Here is a 21,501-nt window from a genome sequence, read left to right as displayed (position 1 = left end):
GGGGCCAAGGCAATGGCACAGTGGTAGGGCATTTGCCTTGCAAGCAGTTACAGACCACGGTTTGAACCTCTGGCGTCCCATATGGTCCCCAAGCCAGGAGCAATTTCTGAGTGCATAGCCAGAACGCATAGCCTGAGTGTCACCGGGTGTGGCCCAAAAACAAACAAAAAATTTTGTTAGAATTTTTTATATTACATTGATACATATTTTATTATGCAATAAGACATTTAAAGTACCAGAGTCAAACTCATCACACTGTATTGAGACTCTTTGTACCTATGTTCATAAAGGAACACTGGTTTGTAGCTTTCTTTTTTATGTGATGTCCTTGTCTGATTTGATGCCAGAATATTTCTGGCTTCATAACAAGTATTTGAAAATTTTCCATTTTCAGTTTTTTGAAAGAGATTGAAAAGGATGGGTAATAGGTCATCTCTGAAGGTTTAATAGAACTCACTAGTAAACCTGTCTAGTTCTGGGTTTTCATATTTGGGAACCTTTTGATTAATGTTTCAATATCTTTGTTTTTAACTTGCCTGTTCAGGTTCTGTACTCCCTCCTTATTGAGTTTTATGAAGTTGTTTGATTCTACAATTTTTTTCATTGCTTCTAGGTTATCCACTAGTGGTGTAAAATTATCCATAAGTCTCTTATGATCATTTACATTTCTGAAGTATATATCATAACTTCTATATTGGGGTATTAGTGAACATAGCTAAGGATTTGTGAATATCAGAAGTCTTTATAAAGAACCAGTTTCTGGGTTTATTGATCTTCTGTATTATCTATTTTATTGCTATTTGTTTTTCTAATATAATTTTATAGTATCCTTTCTTTTATTGACTTCATATTTCATACTTCCCTCTTATTCTAGATCACTTAGGAGTGAAATTTTATTTTATTCTTCCCTAGTGTAAGCATGTGTTGCTCTAAACTTCCCTCTGTTTAGTTTTGCTAAGTTTCATTTGACCTGATAGCTTGTGTCTACATTTTCTTTTATTTTCAGGATTAAAAAATATCCCTTTAATTGACCCAATAGTTATTTAAAAACATTCTGGTTTGGTCCCCATATGTTGGTCTTTTTGAAAAGATATTTTTGTTGTTTATTCCTAGTTTTAATACATTGTGATACAAGAAGCTAATTGAAATGATTTTACTCTAAATTCTGCTGTTTAGTGTTCTAACATGTCATCTTTTTTTCAAGTATGTCCTGTGTTTACTAGAGCAGAATGTGTATCCAGATTTGGAGCCCTATAAATGTAAAGTTATCTAATTATTTCATGATATTGTTTCTTATTGATTTTCTGCCTAGTTTATCAATTTATTTGGCAATAGTGGGGCATTAAACTGCTACTATTGTGTTACTATTAGTGTCACTTAAAAGACCTGTCAGTAGTATTTTTTTTAATATATTTTGATATTCTTTTTGTTTGGCAAATATGTATTAATACATTTTAAATTTTTTTGATTTCTATCCTTATCTCTTGCTACATATTTTGGCTCCGAGTCTATTTTGTGTATACAAGTACGTCTGTCCCTGTCACTTTTTAGGCTGCCAATTACCTGTATCTTCATTAGCAATATTTTACTTTGAGCATATTTTTTATCATTGTACCTCATGTGGATGTTTTATAAAGGGCCTTTATTACCTCTAATGGGTTCAGTTTAGTAGCAATTAGTTCCTTTAACTATTGTTTGAAATTATTTTGTATCAGTTCTTTTAATCTAAATAATACTTCGTGGAGGTTGTTTTGGGTTGAACTTATTTTTCATTCAGTCCATTAAATGTACCATGTCATTCGCTCCTGACCTGCAGTTTCTGTTGAGAAGTTTTCTGAGTCTTTATAGGAGTTTCCTTTATATGTCACTCTGTGTTTTCCTTGCTATTTAAGGGATTGTCTCTTGGAGTATGACTATTAAAATTATGATGGTGCGTATCTGTTTAGGACTTAATTTTTGGAATATCTTGAGCTTCCTGAATATAGGTATCTATATTCTTTGCTTCTTTACTTTGGGAAAGTCATTGATTCATTTTATCAAATAACAAAAATTATGATCCTTTCTTTTGTGCCTAGAATCACTTTAAAATGAATTTTACGTCTCTTGATGGTATCCTGTTGATGTAAAATAAAATTATAAGGTGTCCACGTGTTGGGTGAGGCCTCCTTCAGCACGGTGCCTCTAGTCTCTAAGGCCAGCGGGTCTGATGAAGAAGAGTAACAGAAGAGACATAATTCAGAAGCGGTCAGTCAGTTAAAGTTTCATTGCTTTATTCAGCTTGCTTTTAGTCTGTCTTTAGTATTTCTGCTATTTGCTTTATTTTTGCTGAGCAGCTTCTTGCTGTTTCTCTTACGGCTCTCTGCCTTTTGCTTCTCCTCCCTGCCTCCCCACAGGCAGACTCTTATTTTTTTTATACAAAACAGCCCACATATGTCAGTTGTGGGCAGGTCTGATCATCCAGAAGGACTTTTACATACTAAAAAAATAGGTTATGAAAACAGAAAGTTGGGGGAAGGGTTACAGGGCCCTACAAATTTCTTTGTGTTATTCATTATTTTATTGCAAATGATGTAGTTCAGTGGTAGAATATGTGATTTTGTATGTAAGGCCATGCTTTTTTAATGTTATGCTCATTTTCCTTTCTTTATTGTATACCCTCTTACATTAAATAAATAGGTACATTTAATTCGGTACACGTTATATAACCATAACATGGCCATGATGTTCTCTGCCCCACAGAGTGGTCTTTGTGATTTCATGGACCTCACCATTTTGCTGGATCAGTGAGCCACACAGAGACATTGTCTTCTGAATGAGTGAGCTGCAATGTGCACTATAGCAAGCCTCTCAGCTTAACACAGAAACCAGAACATTGAGAAAGTATTGGTAGAAGCTCGCTCTGTACTAATCTTTTTAAATTAGTATCTTTATTTAAACACCTTGATTACAAACATAATTGTGATTGGATTTCAGTCATGTAAAGAACACCCCTCTTCACCAGTGTAAGATTCCCATCACCAATGTCCCAAATCTTCCTCCTCCCCACCCCACCTCTGCCTGTACTCTAGACAGGCTTTTTACTTCCTTAATCATTCACATTGTTATGATACTTCTCAATGTAGTTATTTCTCTAATTTGTGCCTTTTGGCCATTTGTATTTCTTTTTCATCAAAGTGTCTGTCCATTTCTTCTCCCCAATTTTTGTTGGGATTAGATTTTTTTTCTTGTGAAGTTCTGTCAGTGCCTTGTATATTTTGGATATTAGCCCCTTATCTGATGGGTATTGGGTGAATAGTCTCCCACTCAGTGGGTGGCTCTTGTATCCTAGGCACTATTTCCTTTGAGGTGCAGAAGCTTCTCAGCTTAATATATTCCCATCTTAAACAACGTATTTTCTTTAATTCCTTTTATAAATTTATTGTTATTTATTTCTTCTATTATATAATCATATTATAAATATAATGTAATATAGTATAATGTAAATAATATATAACATAATATAATATTTATATTTATAATATAATTATAAATACATAAATATTATAAAATAAATATAAATATATAATATAAATATATAAAATTTATAATATGTATAATATAATAACTATATATTTATATATATTGTATATTGTAAATACTATATATTTTATGTATTTATATTTTATATATATATTTTTTTCTTTACCTTCACCGGTTTTGGTTCTGCTTGTTACAAATCCTACAAGAAAAAAAAGTCTTGCCTGGGCTAAAACCTCAGGTCAAAACCAGGGCACAGAAATTGTGTAGCTTGACATTCTTACACCCAAATGCACCAGCAATATAATATGGCACTATTCCTTTTTGCAAAGGCATCCTTAAAAAGGGAAATTTTATGTCTAGAAACAAGTTTTTATCTACTTGGGATAAGAACCTATACATTTCATAATACAGGGGCGCTTCCCACCCTGAACATGTGTCATGTGGACCCAACTTTGACTCTATGTGATCGGGAAGTGACCTTCCAATCCTGAGACCTAGACCCCAGACATAGAATGGACACAGTTCCCTACAATAGCACCAGGAACCAAACTTCCCCTGGGAAATTCCTAATACTGCTCTAGCACAAACTTGCTCCAGTTTGTATATGAGAGCTTGACAAAGAGAACGGCAATAACCTAATCTCAGAGCAGGTAAATAACATCACAAGACACATTGCTGTATTATCTGTGCAAAAACCAAGATCGCCAACTACAAAACACTGACTTGACATAAAATACTGGGCAGTACTTACCCTGGAACCATTAAAAAAGACACTAGCTGAGGCTTTGGCATAGGATCTGTACAAAAGACATGATCTCCAATCCTAGAGGTCTGACTTTGACAACTGCGATGGAACAGAACTTCTGGAACATAATGAAAAAAACTCTATCCCAGGCTTTGTCCTAGGATCTGGCAAAAACCAAGACTACCATTTATAAAAGACTGATAACAACAGTGATGGAACATAACTTCTAGAACTGTAAAGAAAGACTCTCTCCTAGTGTCGTCCTATGACCTGTGTAAATACCAAGATGTCTATTTAATGAAGCCTGATTTTATCATCCACAACTGAGCAGAAAGTTGCCTGGCACCATACAAAGACCTTGGGGTGTGAAAAGGAGTGTGTACAAAACCTGTAGTTGGTCCCATGACAGTATGCTTAAAGGGTGGAGAAACCTCTTATCTCTTCGGTCCAAGAATTCCCTTTTTAATTTACCCAATACTTACTGTACCTTTGCAAAAAAAAATGAACAAACACAAACTTTTTATGTAGTTGCTGGTTTAAGTTTTTTTTCTACTGTTTTTTGGGTTTTTGCTTTGTTTGGTTTGGTTTGTGTGTGTGTGTGTATTGCTTGCGTGTTTTTTGTAGTTACTTGTTTCATATTTTTGTTTGTTCTTTTTGTTTTAGCTTTGTTGTTGTTGTTTTGGTTTTGTTTAGTTTGGCTACCTTTTTTTTTTACTTTTTTACCTTTCTTCTACTAAATTGAAATTTATAACACCTAGACAGACTCCTCACAATTTTTTTCTTTTTCTTTTCCTTTTTATCTCCAACCAAACTACATAACTTGAATCATCTTATTTATCCTCATAAATAGAGAAAGAAAAATGGATAGTACCAGGACCAGACAGTCATATGAACATTTTGTGGAAATAAAAATAATCAGACTTGAACACCAAACCAAAAGTCAATGACAACAGAATCGATACCCAATCTACATACAACAAGCTGTGCAAATAGGGACCAATTAATTACACTAGCAATCTGTGGGTAAAGGAAAAAGATATCTGTTGCAGGCTAGGAACAGGGGTGGAGAGAGGACAAGACTGGTGGTGGGAATGCCTCCCATTCATTGTCATCATGTACCTTAAAAACTAGTTTAAATTAATAAAATATTTTACTTTTATTTTTAAATTATTCTCTCTTAAATAATTCAGTGATTCAAACTTCAGTTTCTATCATTCTTAATATTGAGTCCTTCTGTTATATTCTATGTTCAATATTTTGTATTTTATTAGCACCACAGTTTTGCTTCCTTTCATGTTTTTATGTCCTTGTTTAAATTCTCTTCTAAGAGTCTCCTATTTTAGGGAACATTATTATAATTGTTGTTTTGAAGATTTCTTTAGGCAATTTATATAGTTCTGTTGTGTTTGTGGTTCTTCCTAGGTTTCTCTCTTTATCCATCAGTATGGGTGAGTTTCTCTGTCTCCTCATTATGTTTGATGCTTCATAAGGGTCTAAATCAGTTTGTGTTTAGTTTGACTGCTAAGAACTAGAAGTTCATGGTTGAAAATGATAAATACTAAATGTGCAACCTAGTTTGATAATCATCAGGAATATTTTTTGTTCTTTCTTGGGGAGAAAAGCTAGAAAAATGTAAGGCAAATTCTGCAAGCTGGCCTTGAATATAAAGAATGTCAATATTTAGAGATGTGTGTTCCCTGCTGTTACGAGTGCAGGTTGAGCTGAGAGGAAATATCTAGGTCAGAACAACCTATTCATACTTACCATCTAGGTTAACGGTGCCATGAGCAATGCAACCACTATCCTTACATACCTTCTGAGTTAATGGTGCCATGTACTTTGTAACAGCTATGGTAACATACCACGTGGTTACTGTTATGACTGAGCAATGGAAAGCTTTATTACCCACATTCTGTTTCCCGCCTAAACTTTGCTTTAAAAAAAACCATTTCTACTGTCAATAAAGGAAGCTTATTTTAAGACAACACTTCCTTGTGAGTGGTCTGTGTATTGGACTCACAGTCTTCCCTCCTCTTTCTGGGTTCCAGCCTCACAGGATATAGGGCCGAATGAGACCCTCTCCCCACCCATGCATTGGCCTCATCAGGGGTCCCTCTGCCAGAGCCTGACAGTTCCTGAATTCCCTTCCAAAGACTAGAACAATGAAGTCATGGTCACAATTGCTCATTGACATATCTGTACTGAGTTTAAGCAGGCCTAGGAAGCAACTGCAGGCTCAAAGCCATCAGTACTTTGAATCACACTGACTGCTAAATTTGTATAGTTCTTGCAGTAGCAAGGGAAACCAGACTGAAAAAGTTTTGGAAAAAATCTGAGAAATTAGTCCTGGTAGTGGAGTGCACACTCTGATGCACTCTGTGTGTGAAGTTTGGCTGGCCTTAGGCTATCAAAGGAGTATAGCAGGCAGGGTTACCCCCACTTCCTTCCCCCACCCCACTAGCTGTCTGTGCTTTGGGAAGACTACAGGGAACTTCCTGGCTTTATAACGTAGGACTTAGTAGCTAGCAGTTTTTAAGGTTGGGTTTGAATAGCTGATTACTTGTTTTTCAGCCCACAGGTAATTCAGCTATTTGATAGAGATAGGTGGTACTCTCTTCAGGAATTTGCTCTTTGGGTCTTTTTATATGGGATCTAATATAGATTCCACAAGCATTGCTGTTAGCATGATATGAGAGGTCACCAATATAGCTCCTGCCATATACTCCAATCCTAATTTATTTGTATTTTTGATCTTTTTTATTATTAAAATCTTTAAACAGCTTTATTACAAACATGATTGTAGTTGGGTTTCACTCATGTAAAGAATACCCCCCTTCACCAGTGCAACATTCCCATCACCAATGTCTCAAATCTCCCTCCTCCCCACCACACCTCTGCCTGTACTCTAGACAGGCTTTCTATATCCCTCATTCATTCATATTGTTATGATAGTTCTCACTGTAGTTATTTCTCTAACTGCACTCACCACTCTGTGGTGAGCTTCATGTAGTGAGCTGGAACTTCCAGCCCTCCTCTCTTTTGTCTCTAAAATTATTGCAAGAATGTCTTTTATTTTTCCTAAAACCCATAGATGAGGGAGACTATTCTGCATCTCTCTCTCCCTCTGACTTATTTTACTCAGCATAATAGATTCCATGTACATCCATGTATAGGAAAATTTCATGACTTCATCTCTCCTGATGGCTGCATAATATTCTATTGTGTATATGTACCACAGTTTCTTTAGCCACTCATCTGTTGAAGGGCATCTTGGTTGTTTCCAGAGTCTGGCTAATGTAAATAGTGCAGCAATGAATATAGGTGTGAAGAAGGGATTTTTGTATTGTATTTTTGTTCCTAGGGTGTATCCCCAGAAGTGGATCATATGGGAACTCAATTTCCAGTTTTTGGAGAAATCTCCATATTGCTTTTCATAGAGGTTGGACTAGACGGCATTCCCACCAGCAGTGAAAGAGAGTTCCTTTCTCTTCACATCACCGACAACATGGCTTGTTCTCATTCTTTGTGATGTGCTCTAATCACTGTGGCATGAGATGGTACTTTACAGTTGTTTTGATTCGCATCTCCCTGATGATTAGTGATATGGAGCATTTTTTCATGTGCCTTTCGGCCATTTGTATTTCTTTTTTGTCAAAGTGTTTGTTAATTTTTCTCCCCATATTTTAATGGCATTAGATGTTTTTTTTCTTGTAAAGTTCTTTCAGTGCCTTGCATATGTTGGATATTAGCCCCTTATCTGATGGGTATTGGGTGAATAGTTTCTCCCACTCGGTGGATGGTCTTGCATCCTGGGCACTGTTTCCTTTGAGGTGCAGAAGTGTCTCAGCTTAATATATTCCCATATGTTTATCTCTGCTTCCACTTGTTTGGATAGTGCAGTTTCCTCTTTGAAGATGCCTTTAGCCTCATGTCATGGAGTGTTTTACTACATGTTGTGCTATATACCTTATGGTTTCAGGTCTGATATCAAGGTCCTTAATCCATTTGGATTTTACCTTTGTACATTATGATAGCTGTAGGTCTATGTGTTTTTTTGCAAGTGGCTAACCAGTTGTGCCAACACCATTTGTTGAAGAGACTTTTCCGTCTCCATTTAGGAATTCTTGCTCCTTTACCAAAAATTAGGTGATTGTATGTCTGGGGAAAATTCTCTGAGTACTTAAGTCTATTCCACTGATCTGAAGATCTGTCTTTATTTTAATACCATGCTGTTTTGATAACCAACTGTATTGTAATACAGTTTAAAGTTGGGGAAATTAATGCCTCCCATATTCTGTTTCCCAAGGATTGCTTCAGCTATTCAAGGGTGTTTATTGTTCCAAATGAATTTCAGAAGTGTTTTATGCACTTATTTGAAGAAAGTCATGGGTATCTTTAGAGGGATCACATTAAATCTGTACAATGCTTTGTGGAGTACTGTGACAGGAGTCCCTTAAAACAGGCAGAAAACTTATCTAAAAAGCAGGGCCTTGTCACAAACACAGAACTATGTTAAAAGCAGGCAGCCTTGAGAATTGAATGTAAACATTTAAGATTTAAGGCTTAAAGGGCAACAAACACAGAGCTATAATAAAATAAGGCAGCCATGCAAATTAAATGTAGACATTTAAGATATAAGGCTTCTTCAGAAACAAAGAAGGCACAGACTTTGGTCCTGAGAAACTAAATCTAATCTATAAGACCCCCTTATTTGTACATTCCACCTGCCGGATATAGGTTCCATTATCAGTACATCTCAGCCTGATGGAGACAGATCTCATTATCTGCACATTCCATCTCACTTGCCAATGGGTCCTGCTATTTGGCCTGTTCAATATATCTATCCCCTATTGACAGATTTACGAGCAGAACTGCATCCACAAAAAGTATATAAGCTGGGCTTTGAGTTTCAATAAACGGAATTGGATTTGGATTTGGCTGGAATCCTTTTACCACTCTTGTCTGTCTGTCTCCATGTCTGCCTTTATGTCTTTGTGTTTGCGCGATCTCCCTCCAAGAAAGAATAACCACATTTTAATTGGTGTCCCTGCAGGCAGGGGTACCCACAGTATTGCCATTTAAATTATGTTAATTCTGCCAATCTATCAGCAGGGTTTTTTTTTAATTTCCGCTTGTCCTCTCTTATTTCTTGGATCAGGATTTTATACTTTTCTTTGTATAGGCCCTTCACATCTTGAGTCCAGTTGACTCCAAGATATTTGAGTTTGCATGACTACTTTACCAATTTACTAGTTTACTAATGAGAATGGGGTTGTTTTCTTAAAGTCCATTTCTTCCCTATTATTATTGGTATATAAAAAGGCCATTAATTTTTGTGTGTTAATTTTGTAGCCTACATTGCTATATGAATCTATTGTCTCTATAAGCCTTTTGGTAGGTTTCAAGGCTGGAAGGTCGGTGTCTAATCACCTGGGGTCTAAATTGGGTCCACATGACATATGCTCAAGGTGGGAGGTGCCCCTGTATTGTGAAAAAGTATGAGTTCTTATCCCTAGTAGATAAGAGCTTGTTTTTATACATAAGATTTCCCCTATTTTTAGTATGCTTTTGCAGGAAAAAATATGGTACATTATTTTGCTGGTGCATTTGGAGGTGGAAAGAGAAGAAAACAGATATAAAACAAAAAATAAAAATACATATGTTCACATATATAAAGAAAAACTATTTTTAAAATGAATTAAAAAGGGTAATAAAAGGAACAAATTTTCTTTTATTACCATCTTTCTGAGACTTTTTATCAAGAATAGGTGTTGGACCTTATCAAATGTTTTCTCTGCATCTAAAGATATGATCACGTAACTTTTATTTTTTCTTGTTGTTGATGTTGTCTCTTATGTTGACAGATTTAAGAATATTAAACCATCCTTGCATTCCTGGGATGAAATCTACTTGATCATAGTGAATGATCTTCTTGATGAGGCATTGGATCCTAATTGCAAGGATATTGTTGAGGATCATTGTATCTGTGTTTATTAGAGATACTTTTCTTTTTTGGCACCATCTCTGTTTGATTTTTGTATGAAGGTGATGTTGGCTTTATAAAATCGCATTGGAAGTATTCCTATTTTTTCAATTTCATGAAAGATCCTCGCCATATTGGTAGTAATTCCTCTTCAGAGGTTTGAAAGAATTCATTCTTGAATCCACCAGGCTTGTGCTTATGTTTGGGGGCAGACTTTTGATTATGGTTTTAATTTTCTCAATTTGATGGGGGTGTTCAGATATGTTACATTCTCCTTATTTAACCATGGAAGGTTATAAGAGGCAAGAATTTATTCATTTTTTCCAGGTTCTCATGATTACTGGCATAGAGTTTTTCAAGATAGTCTCTCATTACCATTTGAATCTCTGCACTATCTGTAGTGATCTCCCCCTTTTTTTCTAATACAGGTAATCAAGTTTGTCTCTCTCTTTCTTTGTGAGTTTTGCCAATGATCTATCAATCTTGTTTATTTTTTTAAAAAAAGCAACTTCTATATTCATAGATTGTTTTCTGGTTTCCACTTCATTGATTTCTGCTCTAAGCATTGTTATTTCCTTTTGTCTCCCTATTTTTGGTTTCTTTTGTTGATCATTTTCTAATTGTATAATTGTGTCATTAAGCTGTTCAGGTATGCCCCTTCTTCCTTCTTGATGTGTTGCTTGCAAAGCTATAAATTTTCCTCTCAGTACTGCTTTTGCTGTGTCCCATTGATTCTGATAGTTTGTGTCTTCATTGTCATTTGTTTCCAGGAAAGTTTTGATTTCCACTTCGATTTTATCTCGGACCCACTGATTGTTCAGTAGCAGACTGTTTAATTTCCAGATGTTAAAGTTTTTCTTCTGTGTCCTTTTGTAGTTCAGATCTAACTTCAGAGCCTTGAGGTCAGCAAAGGAAGCCTGCAAAACTTCTATCCTCTTGATTTTATGGAGGTATGTTTTATGTTCCAATATGTGATCTATCCTAGAGAATGACCCATGCATATTGGAGACAAATGTATATCCAGGTTTCTGGGGATGGAGTGTCCTATATGTCTACTAGACCTTTTTCTTTTATTTCTCTTTTCAGGGCTAGTATATTTTTGTTGGTTCCGTCTAGTTGACATATCAGTGTTAACAGGTCCGTGTTGAGGTGTCCCACAATTATTGTGTTATTATTAATGTCCTCTTTCAAATTGGTCAATAATTGTATTAAATATTTTTCTGGTCTCTGATTGGTGCGTATATGTTTAGTAGTGTGATTTCTTCCTGTTGCACATGTCCCTATAATAGTACAAAGTGTCCATCTTTGCCCTTACAACTTTTCTGAGTCTAATGTTTGTGTCATTAGATATTAATATGGCCACCCAGCTTTTTTAATGGTGTTGTTGGCTTGGATGATTTTCTTTCAGCCTTTGATTTGAGTAATATGAGTCTATGTTTGTTCTGAGTATTCAGGTGTGTTTCTTGTAGGCAGCAGAAGGTTGGGTTCATTTTTTTTATCCATTTCACCACTCTGCATCTCTTTTTTTAATGGTGCCATCAATCTTCATTTTATATATTTTCTTTCTTTAAACATCTTGATTACAAATATGATTGTGATTAGGTTTCAGTCATGTAAAGAACATCCCCCTTACCAGTGCAACATTTCTACCACCAATGTCCCAAATCTAACTCCATTCCACCCCACCCCCACTTGTACTCTATACAGGCTTTCCAGGTCCTCATTCATTCACATGACTATGGTAGTTCTCAGTGTAGTTATTTCTATAACTGCAATCACCACTCTTTGTGGTGAGCTTCATGGAGTAAGCTGGAAGTTCCAGCCCTCCACTTATTGTCTCTGAGAATTGTTGCAAAAATAACTTTCATTTTTCTTAAAACGCATAGATGAGTGAGACTATTCTGCATCTCTCTCTCCCTCTGACTTATTTCATTCAGTATGATAGATTCCATGTACATCTATGTATAGAAAAATTTCATGACTTCATCTTTCCTGATTGCTGCATAATATTCCATTGTGTATATGTACCACGGTTTCTTTAGCCATTCATTGTTGAAGGGCATCTTGGCTGTTTTCAGAGCCTGTCTATTGTGAATAGTGCTGCAATAAATATAGGTGTGATGAAGGTATTTTTGTGTTATATTCTTGTGTCCTTAGGGTATATCCCTAGGAGTGGAATAGCTGGGTCAAATGGGAGCTCAATATCCAGATTTTGGAGGAATCTCCATATCGTTTTCCATAGAGGTTGGACTAGATGGCATTCCCACTAGCAGTGGATAAGAGTTCCTTTCTCTCCACATCCCCGCCAGCACTGATTGTTCTCATTCTTTGTGATGTATGCCAATCTCTGTGGTGTGAAATGGTATCTCATCGTTATTTTGATTTGCATCTCTCTGATGATTAGTGATGTGGAGCATTTTTTCATGCTCTTTTGGCCATTTGTCTTTCTTTTTTATCAAAGTGTCTGTTCATTTCTTCTCCCCATTTTTTGATGGGATTAGATGGTTTTTTCTTGTCAAGTTCTGTCAGTGCCCTGTTTATTTTGGATATTAGCCCCTTAACTGATGGGTGTTGGGTGAATAGTTTCTCCCACATGGTGGGTGGCTCTTGTATCCTGGGCAATATTTCTTTTGAGGTGCAGAAACTTTTCAGCTTAATGTTCCCATCTGTTGATCTCTGCTTCCATTTGTTTGGAAAGTGCAGATTCCTCCTTGAAAATGCCTTTAGTCTCAATGTCATGGAGTGATTTACTGACGTGATATATATACCTTATGGTATCAGGTCTGATATCAAGGTCTTTAATCCATTTGAATTTTACCTTCATACATGATGTTAACTGGGGTTCTAATTTCTCATTTTTGCTAATGGCTAACCAATTCTACCAGCACCACTTGTTGAAAAGATTTTCCCAGCTCCACTTAGAATTTCTTGTTCCTTTGTCAAAAATTAGGAGATTGTATGTCTGGGGTACATTGTCTGAGAACTCAAGCATATTTCACTGATCTGTGGGTCTGTCCTTATTCCAATACTACACTGTTTTGATAACTATTGCTTTGTAGTACAGTTTAAAGTTGGGGAAAGTAATACCTCCCATTTTCCTTTTCCCTAGGAGTGCTTTAGCTATTCGAGGGTGCTTATTTTTCCAGATAAACTTCATAAGTGTTTGATCCACTTCTTTGAAGAATGTCATGTGTATTTTTAAGGGGATCATATTAAATCTGTATGGTGCTTTGGTGTGTATTGCCATTTTAATGATGTTAATCCTGCCAATCCATGAGCATGGTATGTGTTTCCATTTCTGAATGTACTCTCATATTTCTTGGAGCAGGAATTTATAGGTTTTTTTTTGTATAGGTCCTTCACGTCTTTGGTCAAGTTGACTTCAACGTATTTGAGTTTATGTGGCACTAATGTGAATGGGATTGCTTTCTTGACGTTCATCTTTTCCCTATCATTATTGGTGTATAAAAAGGCCATTGATTTCTGTAGGTTGATTTTGTAGCCTGCCACCTTGCTATATGAGTCTATTGTTTCTAGAAGCTTTTTGGTAGAGTCTAGGGTTTTCTATGTAGAGTATCATGTCATCTGCAATCAATGAGAGCTTGACTTTTTCTTTCCTATCAGATTCCCTTGATATCTTTTTCTTGCCTGATCTCTATAGCAAGCACTTCCAGTATTATGTTGAGGAGGAGTGGTGAGAGCGGATAGCCTTGTCCTGTACCAAAATTTAGAGGAAAGGCTTTAGTTTTTCTCCTTTGAGGATAATATTTGCCATTGGCTTGTGGTAGATTGCTTCAACTAGATTGAGAAAGGTTCCTTTCATTCCCATATGGATGAGAGTTTCTTTTTTTTATCAAGAATGGGTGTTGGACCTTATCAAATGCTTTCTCTTCATCTATTGATATGATCATGTGATTTTTATTTTTCTTGTTGTTGATGTTGTATATGATGTTGGTAGATTTACGAATGTTAAACCATCCTTGCATTCCTGGGACGAAAGCTACTTGGTTGTAGTGTATAATCTTCTTGATGATGCATTGGATCCTATTTGCCAGGATTTTGTTGAGGATCATTGCATCAGCATTCATCAGGAATATTGGTCTGTAATTTTCTTTTTTGGCAGCATTTCTGTCTGGTTTTGGTATCAAGGTGATGTTGGCTTCAAAAAAGCTGTTTGAGAGTGCTCCCACTTTTTAAATTTTGTGGAAGAGCCTAGCTAGGATTGGTAGTAGCTCCTCTTGAAATATTTGAAAGAATTCATTAGGAAATCCATTTGGGCCTGGGTTTTTCTTTTTGGGCAGATGTTTGATTACAGTTTCAATTTCCTCAATAGTGATGGTGGTGTTTAGATATGCTACATCCTCCTTATTTAACTGTGGAAGGTTATAAGTGTCCAAGAATTTTTACATTTCTTCTAAGTTCTCATGTTTAGTAGCAGAAAATTTCTCAAAGTAGTATCTGATTATCCTTTGGATCTCTGAAATATCTGTCGTGATCTCCCCCTTTTCATTTCTAATACAGGTTATAAGGTTTCTCTCTTTCTCTTCCTTTGTGAGTTTTGCTAATGATCTATCAATCTTTTTATTTTTTCAAAGAACCAACTTCTGCTTTCGTTGATCTTTCGGATTGATTTTTGGTTTTACACGTCATTGATTTCTGCTTTCGGCTTTGTTATTTCCTTCTGTCTCCCTATTTTTGTTCCTTTTTTGGTCATTTTCTAATTTTGTGACTGTGTTATTAAGTTATTCCGGGATGACCCTTCTTCCTTCTTGATGTGTGTTTGAAAAGCTACAAATTTTCCTCTCAGGACCGCTTTTGCTGTGTCCCATAGATTCTGGCAGTTTATGTCTTTATTATCATTTGTTTCCAGGAAACTTTTGATTTCCTCTTTGATTTCATCTCGGACTCACTGTTTGTTAAGTAGCAGGCTGTTTAATTTCCAAATGTTAAAGTTTTCTTGTGTGTGCCTTTGTAATTCACATCTAATTTCAAAGCCTTGTGGTCAGCAAAGGTAGCCTGCATGATTTCTATCTTATTGATTTTATGGAGGTATGTTTTATGTGTCAGCATGTAGTCTATCCTGGAGAATGACCCATGTACATTGGAGAAGAATGTGTATCCAGGTTTTTTTTTTTTTGGGATGGAGTGTCCTATATATATCTATTAGTCCTTTTTTCATTACTCTTTTCAGGGTAGCATGATTTTGTTTGGTTTCAGTCTGGTTGACCTATCAAGTTTTGATAGGGCCATGTTGAGGTCTCCCACAATTATTCTGTTATTATTGACAAATTCTTTCAGATTTGTCAGTAATTCTATTAGATAATTTGCTGGTCTCTCAATGGGTGCATATATGTTTAATAGTCTGATTTCTTCCTGTTGCACCTATCCCATGATTAGTATATAGTGTCCATTTTTTCCCTTACCACTTTTCTGAGTATAAAGTTGGTGTCATCAGATATTAACATGGCCTGCCCAGCTGTTTTAAGGGTGTTGTTTGCTTGGATGATTTTCCTCCAGCCTTTGACTTTGAGTCTATGTTTGTTCTGACTCTTCATGTGCGTTTCTTGTAGGCATAAGAATGTTGAATTAATTATTTTGACCCATTTTGCCACTCTGTGTCTTTTTTGGTGAATTTCGTCCATTGACATTGAGGGAGATGATTGTCATAGGATTTAATGTCATCTTTGTAAATGTTTGCTGTGTTTGTTGGTCTCTCTTGTCTTAAAGTAGACCTTTCTGTTCTTCCTTTAAGGCTGGTTTTTCATCTGTGAAGTTTCTAAGCTGTTGTATATCCATGAAGCTGTGTATCCTTTCTTCAAACCTGAACGTGATTCGGGCTGGGTGCACTATTTTCGGTGAGGCATTCATTTCATTCAGTCTTGTCATAATATCCCACCACTGTCTTCTGGCCTTGAGAGTTTCTTGTGACATGTCTGCGGTAAGTCTTAGGGATGCTCCTTTGAATGTAATTTCCCTTTTTGATCTTGCTGCTTTCAGTATTCTATCTCTATCTGTGGGATTTGTCATTGTAATGAGGATGTGTCTTGAGTTTTTTCTTCGGGTCTCTTTTAGTTGGCACTCTTCGGGCATGCAGGATTTGATTGCATGTAGTCTTTAAGTCTGGAAGTATCTCTTTGATGATGTCTTTGACATTTGATTCTTCCTGGAGATCTCCTACCTGGGTCTCTGGAACTCCAATGATTCTTATGTTGTTTCTGTTGAGTTTATCAAAGACTTCTATTTTCATCTGTTCATATTCCTTGAGTACTTTTTCCATTGCCTGATCATTTCTCTTAAGCTTCTTTTCCAATTTCTTCTGCTATGTTGAGTTTTTATGCATCTCATCCTCTAGTAAGCCAATTCTCTCCTCAGCTGCTGTTTCCCTGCTGGAAAGGCCATCCACTGAAGTTTTCAATTGAGCTACCGTGTTTTTCAGATCTGTTATTTCAGTTTGGAATTTTCTGATTTCTGTCTTTGTGTTCTGTTCAGATCAATCTATGCTTTCTTTGAGTTCTACAAACATCTCCCATATTTCTATTTTAAGTTCCTTATCCGAGAGGTTAATCAAATGGTTGGAATTTTTTAGGTCATCCGAGCTATCGTCTTAATTCTCTGTGTATGGTGTTTGCCTGTGAGATTTCCCCATTGTCACGCTTGTAGTGTGTTTTTTCCTGTGTGTTGTGGTTGGGTTCATTGATTAGAAAGAGTGCGCACCCGGAAGCAAAGCAGAGCGGCTGTGCTCTTCTGCTGCCTCTAGTTGACAGGTTTTTTTTTTGGATTCTCTCCCTAGGCCTCTGAGGAGAGCTTCAGGTATTCAAGAAACACAGACAGGCACAGGAAAGATTTCGCTTGAAGTCCTCAGAATGATCAAAGTCACAGCAGGGCGGAGCTTCCACAGGCCAGATGGCTCAGCTTATTGGTTGGAGACCCCCACAGCCAGACTTTACTCACTCACTTGCTGGGCAGACTCAGAGTGCAGTTTTTTTGGGGGTGTGCTCCCTAGGCCTCTGAGGAGAGTTTCAGGTATTCAAGAAACAGACAGGCGCAGGAAAGACTTCCCTTGAAGTTCTCAGAGTCTGTTTCTCTTAATTGGTGTATTTAGTCCATTGACATTAAGGAAGATGATTTTCATAGGATTTGATGCCATCTTTGTATATATGTTTGACATGTCTGTTGGTCACTCTTGTCTTAAATTAAACCTTTCAAGTTTTTTCCTTTAAGGCTGGTTTTGCATCTGTGAAATTTCTGAACTGTTGCTTATCCGTGATAATTTTTATTCTTCCTTAAAACCTGAACTTGTGTCAGGCTGGGTGCAGTATTCTAGGTGAAACATCCATTTCATTCAGTCTTGTCAATCTCCCACCTCTATCTTCTGGCCCGAGAGTTTCTTGTGACATGTCTGCTGTAAATCTTAAGGATGCTCCTTTGAATGTAATTTCTTTTTTTTGTTCTTTCTGCATTCAATATTCTATCTCTTTCTGTGGGATTCATCATTGTAGCTAGGATGTGTCTTGGCGTGTTTTTCTTTGGGTCTCTTATAGTTGGTACTCTTTGGGCATGCAGGATTTGATTGCATGCAGTCTTTAACTCTGGGAGTTTCTCTGTGATTATGTCTTTGACTATTTATTCTTCCTGGGGATCTCATTCCTGGACCTCTGGGACTGCAATGATTCTTATGTTGTTTCTGTTGAGTTTATCATAGTCTTTTATTTTTATATTTCACATTTCCTGAGTAAGTTTTCCATTGTCTGATTGTTTTCCTTAAGGTTCTTTTTCAGTCTCTTCTCCTTACGAATTTGTTCTGCATTACATCTTCAAGTTCACTGATTCTGTTCTCAGCTGCTGTTACCCTGTTGGAGAGGTTTTCCATTGACTTTTTTTAGTTCAGCTGCCGTGTTTTTCAGATCTGTTATTTTAGTTTGGAATTTTCTGATTTCTGTCTTTTTGTTCTCTTCAGCTGGAGCTATGTTTTCTTTGATTTCCATGAGGATCATCCATATTTCTATTCTAAACTCCTTATCTGAGAAGATAATCAGTTGGTTGGTAATTTTTTGGTTATCAGACCTATCATCTTTCTCTGTGCATGGCATTTGCTTGTGAGGTTTTCCCATTGTCACACTTGTAGTGTGATATTTTTCTGTGCATTGTGGTGGGGTTCATTAGTTAAAAAAGAGCGTGTGGCCATGAAGTAAAGAAGAGTGGCCATGTTTTCTGGAACCTCTAGGAAACAGATTTTTGGGGCCCTTCCTGGATTTTTATAGAGCTTCAGGAGACCAGAGCAGAGAAACACGCAAAGCCGACAGGTCTCCTCAGCTTCTCCCACTCACCAATCTCACAGCGTGGCTGATTCCTTCACAAACAAAGAAGTCCCTCTCTGTCTGGCACCCCTAATAGCCGGTTTTTACTCATTCCATCTTTCTTGGTCTTTCAGCCTGAGCGGCTCCAGAAGACAGTTTTTTGCTCCCTTCCTGACCCTCTCAGGAGAGCTTCAGGAGATCAGAGAAGAGAAACACGCAAAGCCGACAGGTCCCCTCAGCTTCTCCCAGTCGCCAATCTCAAAGCAGTGCTGACCCCTTCACAGACAAAGGAGTCACCTCCCTGCCTGGTGTTTCTGATAGACATTTTACCATTTTATGTATTTTTTAAAAATATTTATTTTTATGGGGCCAAATAGCACAGTGGCATTTGTCTTGCAAGCAGCCGATCCAGGACATAAGGTGGTTGGTTTGAATCCTGGAGTCCCATATGTTCCCCCATGTCTGCCAGGAGCTATTTCTGAGCAGATAGCCAGGAGTAACCCCTGAGCACTGCCGGGTGTGGCAATATTTATTTTTACTTAGGGTCCACACCATGTGGTACTCCTGGTGCTGTGTCAGGCTTGAGAGATCATATTGAGTACTTGGGATTGAACCTGCTTCATCCATGTGCAATGCATGCAATCTACTCACTGTACTGTATTGCTCCAGTACCTCAATTCCTTTTTTTTTTTTACTTTACACTTAGAGGTCTCTCATTCCAGCACTGTAAGTTTAAGATGATAGTATTGAGTTGCTGAATACCTATCACAACATTATTCCTGCTCCCAGAATATAATGTGCTATTGTTTGGGGGATGGCCAGAGGTCATATGTCCTGGTTTGTGATACTTGTGCACAATGATGGCATTGACTGGGGTCACACAACTCTATTTGCAATGGCTATACATGACCTTAATGGAATATGCACTTCTTTAGTTATGCTGTACCCACATACCTGACTGCAGTGCTCAGAATAGCACACGTATGTTTCAATACCACTGTATATTTAGGTAGCATTGAGGATTGAACATACAGCCTCATTCTTGTAAGGCATGTTATTTTTGCCACTGAGCCATTTTAGATCCCATATTAGGTCTGTAGGAAATCATATGAAACAAATATTGTTAATAATATTGACCTTTACCTTTGTTAGAGTAACTTGTTTTCACTATATTCAGGATAATTCTTCCTTGTTTTTGCTTGTCACTCATGGACTAGAATTCTGTACCTCTGGATTGGTCCCCTATTCTACCTGTTCTTCACCCATGGGGAGGACACTCTCTTCACAATAAAGAATACAGGTCAGAGAAACTGCTTGTGGTTTTGGTTCCACAGCTAACCTGTCTGCCTGCTGGTATCTTTGCTTGATTTCAGAGGGCTTGTGGTGGAAATTTCCTGAACCTGCTTTATCTCTTCAATTTTGTATGGATAATTTGCAGTCTCGGTGTTGCTTATGATGCGTGTTCCCCAATTCTCCCCCATGATGGAGTGGAGAGAAACTTCCATTATGACCTTTCCCTAAATATTTACCTTTATTAAAATTTAAATTGGTTGTGATTTTTGAATAGTGAGGATTTTTCTAATTATGAGTATATCATATCTCCATGAATGCTGTCATTTTGTCCTTACTATGGAAGCTCTATTAATACAGATGCCAGATTGATTTCAATGTAGTTTGAGCCAAGTTTTGGTTTAAATTTGCTATAATTTCACATGATAGACACATTTTTCTATTTTACGATATTGGTTTCCGCCTTTCTTTTTATTATTTTTAATAAATATCTTTATTTAAACACCTTGATTACAAATGTGATTGTACTTGGGTTTCAGTCATGTAAAGATCACCACCCATCACCAGTGCAACATTCCCATCACCAATGTTCCAAATCTCCCTCCTCCCCACCCCATCCCAGCCTGTACTCTAGACATGCTTTCTATATCTCTCATTTATTCACATTGTTATGATAGTTCTCACTGTAGTTATTTCTCTAACTGCACTCACCACTCTTTGTGGTGAGCTTCATGTAGTGAGCTGGAACTTCCAGCCCTTCTCTCGTTTGTCTCTGAAAATTATTGCAAGAATATCTTTTATTTTTCTTAAAATCCATAGATAAGGGAGACTATTCTGCATCTCTCTCTCCCTCTGACTTATTTTACTCAGCATAATAGATTCCATGTACATCCATGTATAGGAAAATTTCATGACTTCATCTCTCCTGATGGCTGCATAATATTCCATTGTGTATATGTACCACAGTTTCTTTAGCCACTCATCTGTTGAAGGGCATCTTGGTTGTTTTCAAAGTCTGGCTAATGTGAGTAGCACAGCAATGAATATTTGTGTGAGGAAGGGATTTTCCTATTGTATTTTTGTGTTCCTAGGGTATATCCCTAGGAGTGGTAAAGCTGAATCATATGGGAGCTCAATTTCCAGCTTTTGGAGGAATCTCCATATTGTTTTTCATAAAGGTTAGACTAGATGGCATTCCCACCAGCAGTGAATAAGAGTTACTTTGTCTCCGCATTCCCACCAGCACTCCTTGTTCTCATTATTTGTGATGTGTGCCAATATCTATGGCGTGAGATGATACCTCATAGTTGTTTTGATTTGCATCTCCCTACTGATTAGTAATGTGGAACCTATTTTTAAATTCATATTTTATTTATTTATTTATTTATTTATTTATTTTATTTTGACCAAAGCAGCATACATATCTTTCACAATATTGTTTTAGGTTGATATTAACATTGAATCAGAGGAATTTTCATCCCCAAATTTGTCCTCCCTCCACCCCCATCCCATCCTGCATCCCATATCCTCCACCCTCATCCCCCAGGCTGCCAGTACAAGTGGTCCCCTCTGTGTCTAGCTTACTACTTAGTGATCATACAACTTTCTGGACCTGCTAGCCTCCACCATCTCCCTCTCTATTTGAGAGGCGGGATTAGATAGTTCAG

The 21,501-nt window shown here is 37.0% G+C and overlaps 1 protein-coding gene across 1 annotated transcript in view; it reads right to left on the bottom strand.

The window, feature by feature from the left end:
• Nucleotides 1-20,025, bottom strand: part of LOC125999386 (coatomer subunit delta-like) — a 38,191-nt gene extending 18,166 nt beyond the window's left edge. Inside the window, 1 exon segment of the mRNA XM_049767442.1 lies at nucleotides 19,884-20,025. Within this exon segment, the coding sequence (XP_049623399.1) occupies nucleotides 19,884-20,025 (142 nt within the window).
• Between the last annotated feature and the right edge of the window lie 1,476 nt (nucleotides 20,026-21,501).

Source organism: Suncus etruscus, chromosome X (assembly GCF_024139225.1).
Source record: "Suncus etruscus isolate mSunEtr1 chromosome X, mSunEtr1.pri.cur, whole genome shotgun sequence".
NCBI classification, from domain to species: Eukaryota; Metazoa; Chordata; class Mammalia; order Eulipotyphla; family Soricidae; genus Suncus; species Suncus etruscus.
This window is presented reverse-complemented; position numbering and strand designations above follow the sequence as displayed.